We start from the raw sequence: 18,482 nt of genomic DNA on the forward strand, positions 1-18,482 counted from the left end.
AAAACAACGGCGAAGGATGCGACTACATTTGTCCTCTGGCTCCTCCTTGTGGCATGAATGGGTAGTGCAGAAACAATTGACACGGGTATAATAAAAAAAAAACATTTTTATTTGAAAAGTTGTTTTTTTTACATACCAAACAAAAGTATTGTAACAATCATTATTTTTTAAGCAAGCTGCTTGTGTACATATAGTCAAATATTGACATTCTGCTGAGGCAGCAGTAATTAATGGTGGTTTCGATTACATGTTTAATTAGGATGTTTGCCTGTGTTTGAAGAGAAGAAATGGCTTCCTTATGGATTTCAATGTGATATTTGCTGCTGGCTTTAATGCACCCAAAAGAGTCTATTGGCGCTCAGTGTTGTCCACCTTCAGGAGAGGAAAGGGCTCTCTTTGTGTTCTTCTCAATGTTGATGCTCACACCCCCGTTTCAACTTCTCCTCTTCCTGATAATGACAAGAATGACTGCCATTATTACACTGGCTGGCCAGGAGGGAGGGTCACAGCATGACCGTATCGTATGCGGCATCGTGGCTTTAAGAAGTGACGGAAACTTGGGGGGCGCGGGGGTCCCATACATACATCCACTTAAGTGTGTGTTGTAATGCTACTGGAACTCATACACATGACATCTCATGCAAGAGAACCAATTAAAAAAAAAAAAAAAAAAAAAGCAAATGTCATGTGAAGACTTAAGTCAGGGGTGGGGGACGACCAGCTCACCCGTGACCCTAATGAGGGCTGTTCAAAATGGTCGGATGGATGAATGAAAGGGAACTGACCTGAATAAATGCAGGCTTTGGATAAAGCGTTCAAGTCAGTCCAGAATCCTCACGCATACTTCCTGTCGCTTAATTTCTGCAAAATAATGATATGCTCTGGGTCGACTTCGTTAAGCAACATTTTTGGGAAGGGCAGGCTACGTGTGGCCCACTTTGTTCCTTAATTTGACCACATTACATTATTTAGAGTCCTGTTTTATTTTTTGCATTAATGTAACTTTTCTTTTTCTTTTTTAATCCATCAATCCAATGAAATAATTGGTTAAATAAATGGATAATTTTTACGTTTATAATGTCTATTTTATTTTAAATCAGTTAATTTATTGTAAATAAATTAAAAAAAATAACGTGATAAATATAATATATAATATCAATCAATTAAATAACTCCAATATAATTGAATAATAAAAGTAAAAGAAGGATTTAGCTTTGTTAGCTGAATATCAATTTTACTTACTGTCACGGTATCAGAAAAATGTGCTTGCTAAAATATATTCTTGTTTTCTTTACGTCTGTGTAGATTCTCAGTCATCCAAGTCATGGAAATCCACAAAGGTTGTATCAAGGCAACTGGATTCTTGTTTGTTGAATTGTGTTTTTTCTTGTTTTCCGAAAACGTTTGAAAATAGAGACTTAAGCTGATGAGTTTACATTTAAAACATTTTATTAACTCATTCACTGCCATTGACGGCTATAGACGTCAAAAATTTATTTGAACTATTTCTATTAGTTTCACTTTTTTTTTCCACTTTTGTTAACAAGTGTATGAAAACCTAGAAAAATCTATTGTACATTTAGAACAGATATACATTTTTTGATTAATCTTTAGTTAACTAGTTGTCATGTGATTAATTACAATTAAAAAATTTAATCGCCTGATGGCCCTAATTAAAAAAAAGAAAAGATTATAAAAAAATTGGGACGTCAGACGATTACATTTTTTAAACGTAATTGATTGCATGACTTCAATAGTTAACTCACGATTAATCACAATTTTTATATCTGTTCTAAATGTACAATATTTTTTTTTTATGTTGTCATACTCTTGTTAACAAAAGTGGGGGAAAAAATGGAAACTAATAGAAATAGTTCTTTTTTTTTTTTTTTACGTCTATAGCCGTCAATGGCAGTGAATGAGTTAATTTGTTTTGACCCAATTTATGAATGACCTTTGAAAAATACGTGTGGCTTTTTGCGCCCATCCCATTTTGCGGTTACGTTACTAACGTGAGGCGTAGTTAGCGTGCTCAGCCAGCTAGCCTAGCTACATGCTCATGCTTGGCTCTGCCTCAAGGTTCCCCCACCCCTGCTGTAAAGCAGTGATTTCTATCCTAAGGAGATGCTATAGAAAATGCTAAAGTGAATGCAAATGCATGGTACATGATGAGTATGAATACAATGTTTGTCTGCCTGTATACTTGAGTGCTGTAAAATAATGTCTGCTTGCGCTGTACAGTGCGCGGCAGGATGCGTCCTATCTGGACGGAGCTAAATTTGCGCCAGCAGCGGCCGCGTCTCGCTTTCGGCGGGCTCACCCTCCGCGGCGGGCAGCTGGTACACGACGCAGAGGGACGAATACGCGCAGCCCACGAACGACATCAGGCTGGCGAAGTACATCACCCCTTGGGCGCCGCCGACCAGCGACGTCAGGGGTCCCATCGCCACCGAGACCAAGATCTGCGCCAGGAAGTACTGGCAGCTGAGCAGCGAGATGTCCACCCCCATCCCGCGCCGGGTGCCCTCCTCGGATGAGCCGCAGAACTGTAAAGCGGAGGTACAGAGAGTACTTCAGAATTCATGGGTTGTTTGTGTTGGATTATTTTCCAAATCCTTGGGTCAGACGAACCATTTTTTGCTTTGTATGGCTAATTATGTTAACCCAATTGCTTTGTTGTTTGTGTTGGGTTATATTTTTTTCGGTCAGATTTTCTTCGAGTAACCAAGTTGTTGGGTCAAATTAATCCACTGTTGAGCTATCAGGTTGTCCAATTATATTTACCACGCATGCGCCGATCCAAGTGTGGGGCTGGTTAACTTTGTGACCCAGTAATTGGGTTAAAATGAACCCAAATTTGGGTTATTTTTGACGCAAATGTTTTTTAAAGTCCCCGCGACCCTAGTGAGTAATAAGCGGTTAAGAAAGCGGATGGATGTTTTTAAAGTGAGAAATGAACTATGACATCACCACACTCGCTTAGCTTAGCATTTTAGACAGTGAAGAATGATGTAGCCTAGCAAAAATGACTTCATGGTAGTCACACTCCAAAATAATGTTTTAAATAGACCAACAAAGAGAAGGGACATCTTGCGGCGGCTGGTGAACTTTGGTGGTAGCGCCTCACAAAAAATAAATAAAAAAGCCAAAGCAATGTGTAATGCAGGTCTATATTTAGAACTGTACCACCACCTCCTGGCCAATTGGAGTAATGCACATAGGAACAGTATAAACATTAAAGACCCTGTAAAGTGAATTCAGAGATTTCTTTCAAAAATACATAAAAACACATTTGAAGATAATTGCCGGAAATGTACAAAGAGTGAGAACTATGTAGTAGAGATATTGCGTTAAACTGTTTTTGGACCATTTCAGTTTTTTTTCCCTTTCTTTTTTGTGACCTACACTGGCACTCTATTGACCCCACTTTTACACAGTCAGATTGTCAATTACTTAGTTATAATTATTTGGCCCCTTTTTACTACTAACTACTACTACAGCGTGCACTTAGCTAGCTAGCCCCCCCCCCCCCTCCCAAAAAAAAACCAACAATCCCGCGACTGACCTGAGGGCTTTGGTAGTATTCACACAACAGTGAGTAAGGCAGCGTGCATAGCGAGGAGAAGAGCACCCCGTAGGTGACGCACAGCGACAGCACCACGTAGAGGTTGGTGGACAACGTGGCCAGACCCGTACCCAGGCCGAACGCCAGGTAGGCGAAAAAGTAGAGCGTGCGCAGAGAGAAGCGCTCCTCCAGTTTCTCCAATATGGCTGAAAATATACAAGATGACGATAGGGTTACGATAGAACTAGATGACATAATGTGACACGAAGACCGACCTGAGTAGAAAGCAGCACTGAATGCATAGATGCACATGCCCCAGCAACCCATGCTAACCCCAGCGTTGTAGCGCTGGTAAGCATCGGAGTCGTGGGGCGCTTTGGGGTCACCTTCGAATACGACCTCGCCCATGAAGTCCGTGTAGAAGAGCAGCATGCCTTCGAAGGACAGCCAGCCTGCGAGGACATAGTGGGACATATACCATAAGTGGGACTTCCTGGATGGATGTCACAGTGGAACCTTGGACAATCAACACAATCTGAATATAAAGATTAATATCGATCATATTGTACTTTGCAAAAACAGTCATTAATGGTTTGCAGTAATTAAATAAAATGTAAATAAATTATTTTTGCCTGGTGTGCACACTTTGGCCACCTGAGGGCAGTATAATACAGACATTCGGACTCCTCAGGAAACTGCAGTAACATTTGCAGGGATTTAAAGAAAATTGATAGATTTTAGTCAAATAACTGAGCCGCTTTAATCTCAAAACAGCAACAACAAAAAAAAATTGTGTCCATTTCAATTACTCACCCAAAAAATGGTTAGTGCACAAGCTGCGCAGAGAGGGAGGCATCCGGTAGATGGCTATACACAAGAGTTTCATGGACATTTGGGATTCTCCCGTCACAGCATTCTCGCTTAGGTCGCTCTCGTAGCGCACGCCGTTCAGCAAAATGTTTGCAACCTTCAGCACACAAACACGCGCAAAAATAGGAGTTTGGGTGGTTAAAATACATTACATTCACTAATATTCGTTCCATTAAATTGCATTTGATTTTCCTCGTTTTGTAGTTTATTTTCGTCCAATCAGATATCAGCATATAAATGCTGACTTCAGGGCCTTCAGAATCTGTACTAGGGCTGCTCGATTATGTAGAAAATATTAATCACGATTAATTTGGTAATAATTGAAATCACGATTAGCCACAGGACAATCATTAGTTTTTTTGGTTCAAAAGAAGAAAAAAAATTACTGATGTAAAAAAAAAAAAAATTAAGACAAATTAATTTCTTTGAAACACTATAATCATGCAAGTTCCTTTTGGACCAAACACGATTTATTAAAATAGTCATTTTAAAATAAAAAGGTGCAAATATATACATTTAAACAACTCAAAATTAGTATTAATAATCTTATATTTTTGTTTACGATTATGCCGATTTTGTAATTGTGGAGTGTAATAATTGAAATTGTAATTTAATTTCGATTACTTGCACAGCCCTGTACTGCTTGCTGATGTAACGCTAGCTATATTAGCAGTGGGACTCTTTCTTTCACTAATCTGATTTCAAAATCATTCTGGCCCTCAATGATGTCAGCATTTTTCCTTCCTCTGATTGGTTGGTCTGAGCAAAACTTATTACAGCTAAATTTGCGATCTGCGCACATGAACACATACCGCCGCAAATAAATGTGAATTTTGAAGGGGACGTCAGTTGCTCAAGCAACAACCAATCACAGCTCACCTATTTCCTGAAGCTGCGCTGTGATTGGTTGTTACCTGAAACCTGAGCAACTGGGATGTCATTTTCACGTGACAGCAAGTGGCAAAATGGCCGCCTTCTGATATTGGTAAAAACGGCTGGACACTAACACAAAATTAACCAAAATACCGTATTTAGACTAATGGGGCTGCATAGAACATATTATTGTCAATATTTTTTTTTGTGGGTTGATTTCAGATTTAAGTCTTACCTGCTGGCTAAATGTCACAGTTCTCCTGCGTCCGTTCTCCATCCCGACTATCTGGGTCGCCATGGGCTCCTCCATGAGTGCCAAACTCTGAGGTCGCTTCAGGATTCCGGCAGAGGAGCCCCGACGTGGTTCTGGGCCATGCTGTGACCCCGATGTGACCTGAGATGCTGGTTGGTACTGCGGGGCATCTTCTGTATCTGGGTGACAGACCGAATCGGGTTGCCTCTCTGCCTGGGTGGACCCATCTGGAGCAGGAGAGTCACCCATGGGTATCGAGTTGGGGGCCAGGAGGCCCTGTGGTGTCTGTTGCCCCGTATAACAGTCTATGAGAACGCTGTCTATGTAGGAAGTCCCCAGAGAGGAGGCAAATTCATTGATGCCGGTAATCGAGTTGTCCCGACTTATAAAGCTGCCGTATTTTGGCGTAAGGGGGCTCATAGGCGATATGGGGCTAGTGAGGCCGGCACAGAGGCGGGCGTTGGCGCTGCAGGAATGCGCCAACGAGTCGGGGTGGCTCGACTTTGACAAAAGATAGCCGTAGTGACCTTCCTCGTCCTCGTCGTCCCCCGCCAGTGCGGATCCCGGTGGGGCGGGCGGCGACGGAGGAAGGAGAAGGTTGGGGCTCTTCAGATGGTTTTTGCTGGAAGGCTGGCTCTTTGGCAGCGATCGCTCGGGGATGCTCGTAAGAGTCATGGCTGTGGCGATCACCAGGGTGATGCTGGTGAACATGTAGATGACCCGCAGTTGACCTCCCATTGACTTTCCGAAGTGGGTTTGGTCCCAGTTGATGCCGCCCACGATGTAGCCGAAGCCGCCGCCGAGTCCTGTGACAAATGATGGCGGGACAAAGTAAGGCATCAATGGTGATTAAGACTGGATTTGCAGAGGTGGCAAATCCAAGTCTAGAAAGTGGAAACCCTGCCACAGTTTGGCTTTAGCCCCAGGTGTTAGCTAGCTAACTCCATTGGTGCTCGGCTACCTGCTAACGTTATTGTTGAAACAAATCACAGCGGTGGCAAATCCAGGTCCAGAAAGTAGAAACCCTGCCACAGTTTGGCTTTAGCCCCAGGTGCTAGCGAGATAGCTCCATTGGTGCTCGGTTACCTGCTAGGGAGCTAGCTAACTAGCATCAGGGGCTAAAGCCAAACTGTGGCAGGGTTTTTACTTTCTGGACCTGGATTTGCTACCTCTGTGATTTGTTCCAACAATAACATTAGTCCAACTGCTAACTAATGCTGGCTAATTTACTAGCTTGTAGCCATACCATTGTGTGTGAGATTGTCTTGTCATCGTCTCAATGAATGGATTCTATTTTGGTTTTCATTTCATTTTCGTCGTAAAAATATGACGGATATTTTTCGGCGATGAAATTATCACTGCTGACAAAAAAAAAAGTAAAAGGGTCAAATGATTGTCCTGACTTAAACGTTGACAGTTTTTTTTTTACTAAAACTATCCATTCATTCATTTTCTTAACCGCTTAGTCCTCACAAGGGTCGAGACAAATGAAATGGCCCTAAAATGCTCGACTTACCTGTATAGTCGACTAAAAGTTGACTAAATAAAATGGGATGAGGTTGACTAACTATAATTCAAACTCTAATAAGCGTGATTGAAACTAGACTAAAACTGAGACTAAATTGAAAAAATGGCTGATAAAATTAACACCAGTATGAGTCAGCACGAAGCCCACCTGCCAACAGAGCGTGGATGTTCAACCCCCGATCTTGGTCCTCAGGGCTGCAAACATCCATCATGTAGGCGTGACTCGGGTTATCTGCCGAATCTGCGCTGAAGTCCATCAGCACCACGCCGCACACCGTCAGGATTATACCCCACTTGTGATTGGACGCCGTGTCCGCCAGCGCTCCTCCCATGTCCCGGCCGTTCAGCACCAGAGTCAGGCCGAACAACGCCCCTGGAGGTAAGTACGAAGACTAGTTTTGGGGTGCGAAAAGCCACAAATTCTGTACTCGTAGGTGACAGGAAGGCTCAATAATAGATGATTTCCCTGTGCTTTTCATGGATGATATTTTCCTTAATCCACACGGGGGATTAAAAAAGCAACAAACCGCCTGCTCTCACATCTCTTTGAAGTCCCTTCTTAGCAGCGCAAGACTAAATCCCAGCGGCACTAGTGTGTCTTACCTATTGCCAAAGCCAAAATAAACGGTCTCCTGCGTCCAAAGCGGGATGTGCAACGGTCACTCCAAGCTCCAATGAGAGGCTGAACCAGGAATCCTTGAAGACAAACCGACCACAACATTAGAAACACGACCGATAAGCACGGCAAAGGGATTCCCAGATCGAGGGCCCAGTTTGCATGTTCTTGCTTTGTCCCTAGGTTGTGAGTCATAGGTTGTCCTGGTGTTTGTCTTCTTTGACAAACATCGGACTGGTTTCCGTTACAATGGACTGTTCAAAGTCAATCACAGGGCACATAATAGCTCAGTTTCCAATCTATATGGTGCTGGATAGGTTCCAGCTCACCTGCAACCCTAATATACCGGTATGTATACTAGGAGTATCCAGCAATAAAAACAAATTAATCGTAATTAATTGCATTACTTCATTACTTGGAAATTTTATATCTGTTCTAAATGTACAATAAAATATATTTTTTTGTTAACATAAAAGTAGGGGAAAATTTTTAAAATTAATAGAAATATGGCTGCATCTTTTAGTCATTGTAATAAGTAATTCCATAATAATTCATCAAATTGAGTTAAAAAGGTGTACTGTACAGTAAAAAACAAGTGTGATATTGATTTGTGTTGAGGTCATTATTCTGCCACTAGATGGCATAATTGCATTTCTTTTCATATTAAGAGCTATCTTTAACATGAAGTAACTTGTGAAATTCTGCACATTTTAAAAATTATAAAATACAACCTGGCCCCCAGACGCCACAAATATCTGCATTATTATTCAATTTATTACTGTCAAATTTCGATGTGGACGTGTCTGCTGCGGTGTGACTGGAATTCCCCCAGTACAGGCTTTCCAAGTAAAAATCGGTGGCATTAAAGGAACTTTAAAATTAACTCAAAGTTAGCACACTAATTTTGACACCCCTAATGTATACATATGCAAATGCTACCACTACATGTGCCCTATGATTGGCTTGTGGCATAAGTGGACCCGCGTTTCTCTCTGCAAAAAGTCCAGCTAGATACCAGCTAACTCAAGTTTGTGAAACCCTGGTGGTACCTCGTCTTCACCCATGTCTCAACTTACCAAGTATGGGGCTAATGAACCACACCAAACTGTAGAACTGATCAGGCAGGCCCATCTGCAGAAGCACAGGCGTCACATAAGCCGTCTCCATGGCGTAGCTGAATTCGATCCCGAACAGGATGCAGCCGTTGAAGAGCAACTCCTGGAAGGTGCGTCTCGGGGGCAGCTCGCTCAGGTCCAGCCTGTCCAGGGGACACGGCGTGTTGGGCGGCGGAGGCGGCGAAGGTCGGATCAGCTTCCGCCGCTTGGGCTGCCGCTGAAAGTTGTTGGCGCGGTGGCTGAGGAGTCGGGTGGAGGACGTCGGGAAGCTGGCCGTCTTGGGCAGCGAGCTCCTCCAGAGTCCTTCTTGAGCCGAGGGGAGCCTCCCCATGCCGGGACTGGCCAGGAGTGGGTCGCTGGGGGTGCCCATGCCCGGAGATGACATATCTCTCTCAAGGCAGCTTGTAGTCTGCGGTACAGTGAGTAAAGGTCAGAGGTGCCAACTAAGCACCGTTTCAGGTACCTCACTTTTTTTCCCAGGTACCTCCTTTCAGTTACATCATTATTGTATGTTTTTCAATGAGCGAAAACAATCAAAGCGAGTATATAATTAACAAGATTTTTGTTTTACTTTTGTGCATAAATAAATGTCATCGCATCGTTTCACTTTTATTCACTGTAAGAACTAAAGTTTAATCAGTACTTCTACTTTTACCATTGTTTTTACACAAATATCTGTACTATTTCTACCCAAGTTATGCATACAGAGTGTGAGTACTCTTGCCACATCCGGTCATGTAGGTGTTTCAATAATCAATAATCCGTATTATTGGCAGAAATAGAGGCATTGTCCGGCCCCAGAAGTCATTGCTCATGGTCATAAGTGGGCGGGTGTAGGTAGGGGGTGGGGGGGGGGGGCGGTCAGGAGGACACTGCAGAAACCAATGCGCATGTAGCTGCGCATTGCCCATGTGCTCGCCCAGTGAGTATGCGGCATCGTGAAGCCTGTTTCCTTTTCAATATTTCATGCAGGAAGCTGGATTTAATGACGCACAACACAATGCAGAGACAAGCTCATGTTTACCGATCACATTCAAAACAATCCATCGATTTAGTAGTTACGCAATATTAGACCACGCAAAAAAGACAAGGGGCGCGCAAATTAAAAATAGATAATTACCTTTGTCGGGATGTCTCGTCATTTATAGCCGCGCGGTGGGTACAGATCGACCTTGGTGGTTTATAAAAAGAGGCGTTAGATGGATTATGGGAGCCATGATAGGTGCTGTTTAGGTTCCTTTGATGCAGTCACTCCGTGGTCTCCTTTTTCCTCCCCACCACAAGCGTCTTCCTGCCGGTCTCTCCCGTGACGTCACGCCCCTCCCTGCAACATCAGCACCGCCGAACGTCTATCTTTAATTGCCAACTGAACATAAATTGTTGCTCCGTATACGTAATTTAAGGAAAAATACTTATAATGTAAAAATAAAATAAAAAATGAAATAATTATATATAAAATATATGTAGCCTATTTTGAGAAAACATAAAACAAAAACAAAAAAAAAACTAAGCTATTGGTTTAAAAATGCATTATTTAAATAAATAAAAAATATGTAGTGCCTTTTTTAAAAACGTAATAATTTGGAGGAAATATTTATTTTTAAAATAAGATAAATATACGTTAAAAAGTTATCTAAAATTGAAATCATAATTTTATTGAGAATGTTCATACCCGTCATGTTCTTTAAAAAAAAAAAAAAGAAGAAGACATAAATCATCTACTAATTTAGGGAAAATATGTTTTCAAAATAAATGCTAATACAAAATCAAAATACAGTGTAAAAAACTAAAAACGATAAAAAAAAGACTTTTCAAATTAATATATCACATCTCAAATTGTAGAATGCACATGAAAAAATACAAATACAAATTGTCACATGAATAGGCTACTGTATGTCATGTATTTGTCACATTGTAGCATGTAGCCTACATGGAAGAAAAAAATATGTCACATAATTAAATCACGTGTGACGTAAAACACTACCATTTGTTTTTGTGAAAGAAAGAAAGAAAGAAAGAAAGAAAGAAAGAAAGAAAGAAAGAAAGAAAGAAAGAAAGAAAGAAAGAAAGAATAGAAGAGTTGTTCTAGCCATAAGAAAAAGTAATGAAACACTGCGAATAAGGCGTGGAAGAGGGCATACTTTTGTGTCGTAAACCATCTAACCTTTGCTCAAATTAAACACGCAAGCTCATATTTTCTCTGATTTTACAATGTCCCGCCTCTTTTACTGCACTTTGTTGCTGATTGGCTATTGCTTCCTAGCTGGTCTAATGCGATTGGATGACACAACTCAGTGGGCATACCAGGAAGTGGTTGTTTTGCAACAACTCTGTTACATATTCAGTATTATTATTGCACGATCCCTCTGCATTAAGCAGTTTTATTTTCTTGTAAAACAAACATGGCGCAAATTGACCTTGCTCGTGTCGGGAAGAACTTGTTGAAGAGCACTGACACCGGAGAGGTAAGAGACAAACGGAACAGAGAAGAAACTACATGGAGTAAATTCTTCAGGTTGTACAATTACTACTAAGTGTCCATTTAAAGGTATGAGACCCACGTTGCCACTCCCAGGGGGATCCTTTGAGTCCTGCCTAGTGTAGAGACCTTCCTTCCTATAGCCACTATTAGATTCCTTACTGAGTCTAATCAGTGTCAAGTGTCTCGAGGGTACGTGGCTTGTTATTACAATGATGCTCCCATGCATAGGAACAGACACGAGGTGGCAAAAGTACTTACCGTCTGTGCGTAATGTAGAAGTATAGATACTTTTGTAGTAAAATACTCTGGTATAAGTAAAAGTACTGATTCAACTACTAATAATATATAATAATAATAGTATCAAAGTAATAGTAAAATAAGTTCAAACTCTGAGTTACAAAAGGAAAAAAATGAATTAATGTTCAAGTTGAGTTGATGACTTTGATGACTGTGTTGAACATCAAGTTATGTTGAAAAACTACCAAGTCTAATTTGACAAAATAAGGGGTTGGAAATACAGATAAGTGTTTTCAAATGTAGGGAATAAAAGTCAGAAAAATAAATACTCAATCAACTACTGATATCTGAAAAAAATCTACATAGATAAAGTACTTTCTACCTTCCATCACTAGGAACAGATGACAGTGTCTGACTTTGTTCTTTTATGTTTTCACAGAGTGTGGCGCTGCAGTCTCTATGGCAGGACCAGCCGGCCATCTTGTTCTTCCTGCGCCGCTTCGGCTGCCAGGTGTGTCGCTGGACAGCGGCCGAGATCAGCAAGCTGGAGCCTGACCTGAGCGCCAACGGCGTGGCGCTGGTGGGCATCGGGCCCGAGGAGTTGGGCCTCGAGGAGTTCAAGAAGTTGGGGTTCTTTAAAGGATGTAAGCGGCATTCATCTGACATACTCGTGGGGCAATCTTTCAGAAGTATGATTTTGGTACCAAGGGTCTTTATTGAATTAAGGAGCTTTATGTAGACAAAAGCAATGTGGCATCTATAGAAAATTATAAACATTTTTAAAGGGTGGGTTTCAATTGCTTGTCCATTTCCTGTTTTGGTGTTGCTCAGCCAACCAATCACAGCTCAGCTACAGAAAACAGGTGTGCTGTGATTGGTCGTTGCCCGAGCCCTGAGCAACATTGATGTCATCTTCAGTCGACAGCAAGTGGCAAAATGGTCGCCCCCTGAGATGGATAAAAACGGCTGGATTTTGCTGCATAATTCATATTCCACTCGCGTAATATTAATCAGAATGTCATGTTTAGACGAGTGAGGTTACATATAACATATTATTGCCATGAAATGGTTAATGAGGTTGACTTCCACAACAAAAATCGCCATATGGAGACTAACAATTAGCATCGGTGTTGCAGTGTTTTTTTTAAGAACAGATCAGAAACTGGAGCAACACATGTATACGGACAATAAAACTTTTTTTCTCTCTTTTTAGCAATCTATGTTGACGAGCAAAAGAAATGCTACAATGATCTGGGCTTCAAAAGGTGAGTCAATCCAATGTTACCTGAGCACACTGAGCACAAATGACCTAATCCTACAAAATCTAAGTCTGTACTTCCTGTATGGCTATTTTTACACTAATGGAATACATAAAACAACTCAAATCACAGCCTCTGACCAGAAGAGAATGGTTGAAGCAATGGTAGTTATTACAAAAACGGCCAGCAGGTGGCAGCAGAGTATAAAAGATCAACCAGGGCTATGTTGCAACGAGCTGTTTTCCCAATGATGACATTTAGCTATATTCTAATGCTAATTGCAGCAAAACGGAAACAGATACAAAGCTACTTTTTTTCCTGATGAAAGAAGAGACTTAGAGCTGGGCGATATAAACAGTATATTCAATATAAGGTATACATTGTGCCGAAGGTAAAGATTTTGACTACGCGCCTTACCGCAATAGTGCATGTTGATGACATCATCGCATAGCGCTTGTTGATGACGTCATTATATGCCACATGTTGATGACGTCATCGTATCTGCGTCCCGCCCGTGCGCACTGCTCGTGCTGATCTTAACAAATAAGAGTGAAAACATTAATCACGAAGTTTCATGAAGCTTCATTTTCCATCACTATTTGCAGCTATTTCAGTCTCTTTGTGTTATATGAACCCTATACTTGTGCTGTTTACAATGGCCACTTGTGATCTTCAAGTGATTACTTGCTCTAAGCCAGTTGTACTGATTTCATTTCAAATATCAGAAATATTTTTGTTTACACTATTTTGCACCGGAGTGCTGACTTTTAATTTTGATTAGAGATTTGCACAATAAATGTTGTTATCCAAAGTAAATATATTCTTTTATTGTTTAAAAAAAAAAATCTATGTAAACCAGTAAGCAAATTATCTATAAAAAAGAAAAGAAAAAAGAAGACAATTCTATACTGTGATATAGACCGTTACCGTGAATGGATGCAGTTTATACCGTGATATAAATTAAGGGCCATATCGCCTGGCCCTAAAGAGACTCTAATCTTTCTTTTGGTAACTTCCATGTTTTTATAGCAATAGAACACAATATTCTGTGGGGCCTTGCAAAATCAGTCAAAATCCAGTAAAACAGCCGGGAGCGAAGGGGGTTGCTTCAGTGAAAATGGCTGGGAGTGAATGAGTTAATCATTGCCTCAGGATGCTGGTCACCTTTGCTAATATTACTAATATGACTTACATTTGCACTTGAACAGATCATGCAAAATTAACATTATCAATGAATATAATTTTTGGGAAGGGAACAATATTTAATGATGGACGCCATTTTTATTTAGTTTTGTGCAGCGGTTCTCGCATAACCCCAATTGCATCACTTGAACGATCATTCTGCCACTGACCAAGATAACGACACTGCACTTGTTAGGTACACAGCTTTGAGCGTGGTTCCAGCCGCGCTTGGGAAGAAAGTACGAGAAGCATCTTCAAAGGTAACTGTGCTTAGTTGCATTCTGGTGTGATTCTTCCGCCAATGCCGAAACGTACACTGACATTTGCCTCTATTGCTGCTGCTTGAAACACAGGCCAGCGCTGACGGCATCCAGGGCAACTTCTCAGGTGACCTGCTCCAGAGCGGAGGCATGCTCATCGTAGCCAAAGGTACACCGCAGTAAAAAAACATTCACAAGCTTTTAAATTGGAATTAAAATAAAATAATTTTGGATGGGAAATATTATGATATTGATTTTGTTTGTTACTGGCTCAAACTGCCATTATCAATCTTTGGTACCCGTACACGCAAAATAGCATTATAACTGTTGTTAAAATATATAAACAAGTGACACAAGAATTAGATATAACTACTCATGAAATCTTTAACTCTCTTGGTAATGTTTTGATTATTATACCAGTGTAAAAACTGTCTGATAAAACTTAAATACATTGGCACTATAAAAGGAAAAATAAACATATATAGTATGTTGAAGTCCCTCCACAAGAGGGCAGTAGTGTTCCATATAAAGTGAGCATGTACACGCTCTTTTTTTGGTGTTGGTGCTTAGTCTTACTCTATAGGCCTACCGTAATATGGACTATCCCCAAGTGGACAATATACACTGATAATAAAAGAAGAACAGATTGGACCAGAGGTGTCAAACCCCGGTCCTCGAGGGCCGGAGTCCTGCAGGTTTTGGATGTTTTCCTTCTCCAACACAGCTGATATATGATCAGCTCATCAGCAAGCTCTGCATAAGCCTGATAACGATCCTGCTGATTGGAATCAGCTTGTGTTGGAAGAGGGAAACCTCCAAAACCTGCAAGACTGAGGACCGGAGTTTGACACCGATGGATTGGACAATACAAATTCAACTGTGTTTAGTTTTAATGTGCCGAGAACCACATCACAGGCAACACTCAGTGATCATCCTCTGCATGTTTGTCATCAAATTTAATGTTGATGAAATATTTTTTTTTTTCACATTTTAATATAAAATATTATTTAAACTATTTTATTTCCTTTTTTATTATTAAATAAAGCAACAACAAAAATTTTATTATTTAGGGCTGCAGTTATCGCATTATTAAACACGTACACGTGAGGTGCAAGTATTATTGTTGTCCACTTGGGGTTGCCATACCCATGTTCCACACTATATAATTTTGTGTGTGTGGTTTGAAACATGGCTGGTGAGTAACGTGGGTTGCAGCGAATGAGGGTGTATTTTTTTGCTGTTGCGAGCTCAAGTTAATGGCTAGCTGTTACTTTATCAACATCTTATTTTAAAATAATAATAATAAATTGATTGAAAGTGCACAAATAAGCCTCCAATGCACTTCAGAGTCCATTACAAGATTGTGAAGTATAAAAGTGGAAGATTAGAGGGAATAGAGTTTATTCTGTTGGTGGGGATGGCACTGTCCGTTTTGGAAACCTGCATAAACAACTTTATTTTATTTTATTCCTTGGCGTTATTGAAGCATTATGCCAAGAATGGACAAATATGCCCCGCCATGGATTGTGTTTAACCTTTGTAAGTTTCCACTGTTAATGCAACGTTTCATAATGTTTCAGGTTTTACGCTTCAAATTGTCTTGAAAGACTACCATTCACTAAACGTCATGGACTTGATCAAATTTTCTGTCTCTTTTCTGATTGCCAAGGGGGGGAGAAAATTTTACTGCACTTTGCCCAAGACTCCCCAGGAGACTATTTACCTTTGGAGGACATCGCCAAAGCTTTGTCCATTTCGTCCCACGCGAAAGAGGGCCAGAGGCCAGTGGTAAGACACGCTTACTGATATTCTAGAAAAAATGTCAATATCATTGCACATTACTGACTTCCCAGTGTGGGGTTAAACGGAAAAGCAGGAAAAAACACGCGTTTACAAGTTCACGACCCACACGTCAGTCTCCGTTGGTTTTACGTCATCACCATTGCGCGCATCCAACAGGCTTCTTCACGGACAATATCACGGTCGTTACTTAGTCGTCACGGCACATCAACCCCCAAATTGACTTTGCTGGATTAGGACCATGATATCACCATGAAACTGTAGATAGTCAGATTATTTGCAAAATCGTTCTTTCTTCGACGGTTCCTCAAAGTTTGAGGAAGAGCATGCCATTGAAGTACATGGCCATTGTATTCAGAAAGGTTGCAACACCGTGTAGTCATTTGTCCTGTGACCATCCGTTCCATCGGGCCTCTCGCACACCCACATCATCCTCATCCCTTCTCATCACAGATGACCTCCCCGTGACCTGTCTTGAGAGGCAACGCGCGCGTTTTCTCCAAACACAAAAGACCTCGTTGTTGCACCGTGCGCTCCAAATGCTTAAAGAAAACGAGTGCTAGTCACGAGCTAGCGGGCGCGTTTACAGTGAAGCCTTGTGAACGTGTCGGGACCAGCAGCTGATCCCGAGAAATTGCGCTTTTTCTCAAGAGTGACTTGACAGATTTTGTCTTGAGGAGAAAGTCATCTGTGAAATGTATCTCATTTGTGGGTTCTGGAAATGTCTGCTGTCATTCATTCGTTACAGTCGGAAGCCCAAGTCCGAGATGCTCCTTGCGGTGTATCTGGAAAGTATTCGGAGGTTCGCGGTTTCCTCATTTTAGGCCACAGCCGGAGTCATACGCCATCCTTTGTCTACTAACCCTAGATTTGATTAAATAACTCGTCAATTAATTATTAGCAAATTAATTATATGTAATAAAGAGTTGAGCATGAATTAATAATAATAAATAACATAATACATTTTATTTGAGGTGCCTTACACCTTACAGGTTAAAATCACAATTTCAAATACAAAAAAAAATAAAATAAATCTACAAATGTAAACTTTTTTTGACAGCTTTTTTCCAAGTTGCCAAACACCCCCTTTATGGCTTGCAGGCTTCTTGTGTTGTCCTTGGTTAAGCACCAGGTTGTTTTCCTAACCCACTCGCCGGGTACCTGTAAATTTGAAGCAGATTGGGTTCTTTTTCCCCAATCTTAGAATGGGTTAAGATTGGATTTTGTTGGGCCGAAGAGCTGAATTTGGTCATCATTTTGGACATTTGTATACTAAATTTGAAACAAATGCAGAGTCCATGTCAATTAATGGTTACAATCCTGGATAAAAATGTGTGCCAGGACATCCGGTATGAAAACTGCATCAAACATGTCTCGCAAATGATTACCTGAGCAGGGAAAGTTGCTTCTTCTTCTTAGAAAACGTTGGAGATAAAATTCATATTATTTATAGTCACAGCCATACTGATAGCCTGGTAACCCATTTCTTGGTAGCTTTAACTCATCACTATGGGTAGTTATTACCCCTTGCTGGACAAATTCATTACCCAACACACTGGATTAAATTTTGCAACCCAATTCGCTGGGTATAAATAACCCAATATTGACTCTTACTATTATGATCGGTCTGATTCCATGTTTCCACTGCCATGACGCGTATCTAAAAGTGGGTCACGCGGGGGAAATAAAACATTTCAATTGTGTCACTTGCAGTTTAAATAGAGAAATGTGTTACTTTTTTTTTCTTGCAGTGCAATGACAACGTTTGCACTCGATGAGGACGTCGCTTATCAGGTTTGATTCCAATTTCATCCAGTCAAGACGAGACATTCCAACGTACACTAATGTTGTCACCTTGTTTCGAAAATTGTTTTAATAAACTAAAGGCCATACTTTCCAGTTCCAAGTTCCAACCTCTTGCTTTCTGTCCAGTAATGTTTGATTCTTTTTGGGAGACTTATGCATTTTTTTCATAATTGAAAACGTTCCCAGGTGTCATCATCGAAAGTCTGACATTCTTCTGTCAAAAAAACATAAAAGATAAACCATTACAGCACGCGTGTAACACTTCAGTTGAAATCGCTCGGTATGGACGGGACGGATGCAAACATTCCTCTTCTTTGGGGCCAAGCTGGGGAATTACAGCCAAGGTCTACTTCAGGGAAAGACAGATTCTCTCCCACCCCAAATTACACGTTGTCAATTAGTGCTGCAGACACTTTGCCAAACACAAATCCACTTACCCAAGCTCCCATGTCGACGACTTAATGGATCATGCGACGGTGCGCCAATAATCAGAAACTAACGCTGACAACACATTTAGCTGAGCTACACTAAAGCTGCAGCTTTGCTTACCTGTTGGCTTCCACATGATAACGCTAGTAATGGTCCGGCACTCTTTCCAAAGCTTGAAGAAATGTTGAAAAAAATATACATTTAATTC

General features: G+C 40.9%; 2 protein-coding genes across 5 annotated transcripts; one reads left to right on the forward strand and one right to left on the reverse strand.

Moving 5' to 3' along the window:
* Positions 1–129: 129 nt before the first annotated feature.
* On the reverse strand, positions 130–10,107 carry slc45a1 (solute carrier family 45 member 1). Of its 4 annotated transcripts, XM_086085977.1 has the most exons (11): positions 9,940–10,107; positions 8,781–9,228; positions 7,692–7,784; positions 7,237–7,461; positions 5,544–6,367; positions 4,379–4,532; positions 3,841–4,017; positions 3,566–3,771; positions 2,321–2,546; positions 786–861; positions 130–449 (listed from the first exon to the last, which is right to left on the reverse strand). In XM_086085977.1, the coding sequence occupies exons 2-10, from the start codon at positions 9,202–9,204 to the stop codon at positions 821–823; spliced, it is 2,370 nt and encodes a 789-aa protein (XP_085942103.1). In that variant the 5' UTR covers positions 9,205–9,228; positions 9,940–10,107; the 3' UTR covers positions 130–449; positions 786–820. The 4 variants fall into 4 exon arrangements, with proteins under 4 accessions (XP_085942103.1, XP_085942104.1, XP_085942102.1 ...); XM_086085978.1 differs by lacking the exon at positions 786–861; XM_086085976.1 differs by having other exon boundaries at positions 130–861.
* Positions 10,108–11,121: 1,014 nt separating this feature from the next.
* prxl2b (peroxiredoxin like 2B) lies at positions 11,122–17,941 on the forward strand. The gene is made up of 7 exons (XM_086088135.1): positions 11,122–11,284; positions 11,978–12,182; positions 12,752–12,803; positions 14,176–14,239; positions 14,333–14,408; positions 15,909–16,027; positions 17,791–17,941. Exons 1-7 carry the CDS (start codon positions 11,222–11,224, stop codon positions 17,815–17,817), a joined length of 606 nt encoding a protein of 201 aa, XP_085944261.1. The 5' UTR covers positions 11,122–11,221; the 3' UTR covers positions 17,818–17,941.
* The last annotated feature ends 541 nt before the right edge of the window (positions 17,942–18,482 follow it).

Source organism: Leptonotus elevatus, chromosome 10, assembly GCF_054856555.1.
Source record: "Leptonotus elevatus isolate MCC_2025b chromosome 10, RoL_Lele_1.0, whole genome shotgun sequence".
Classification (NCBI taxonomy): domain Eukaryota; kingdom Metazoa; phylum Chordata; class Actinopteri; order Syngnathiformes; family Syngnathidae; genus Leptonotus; species Leptonotus elevatus.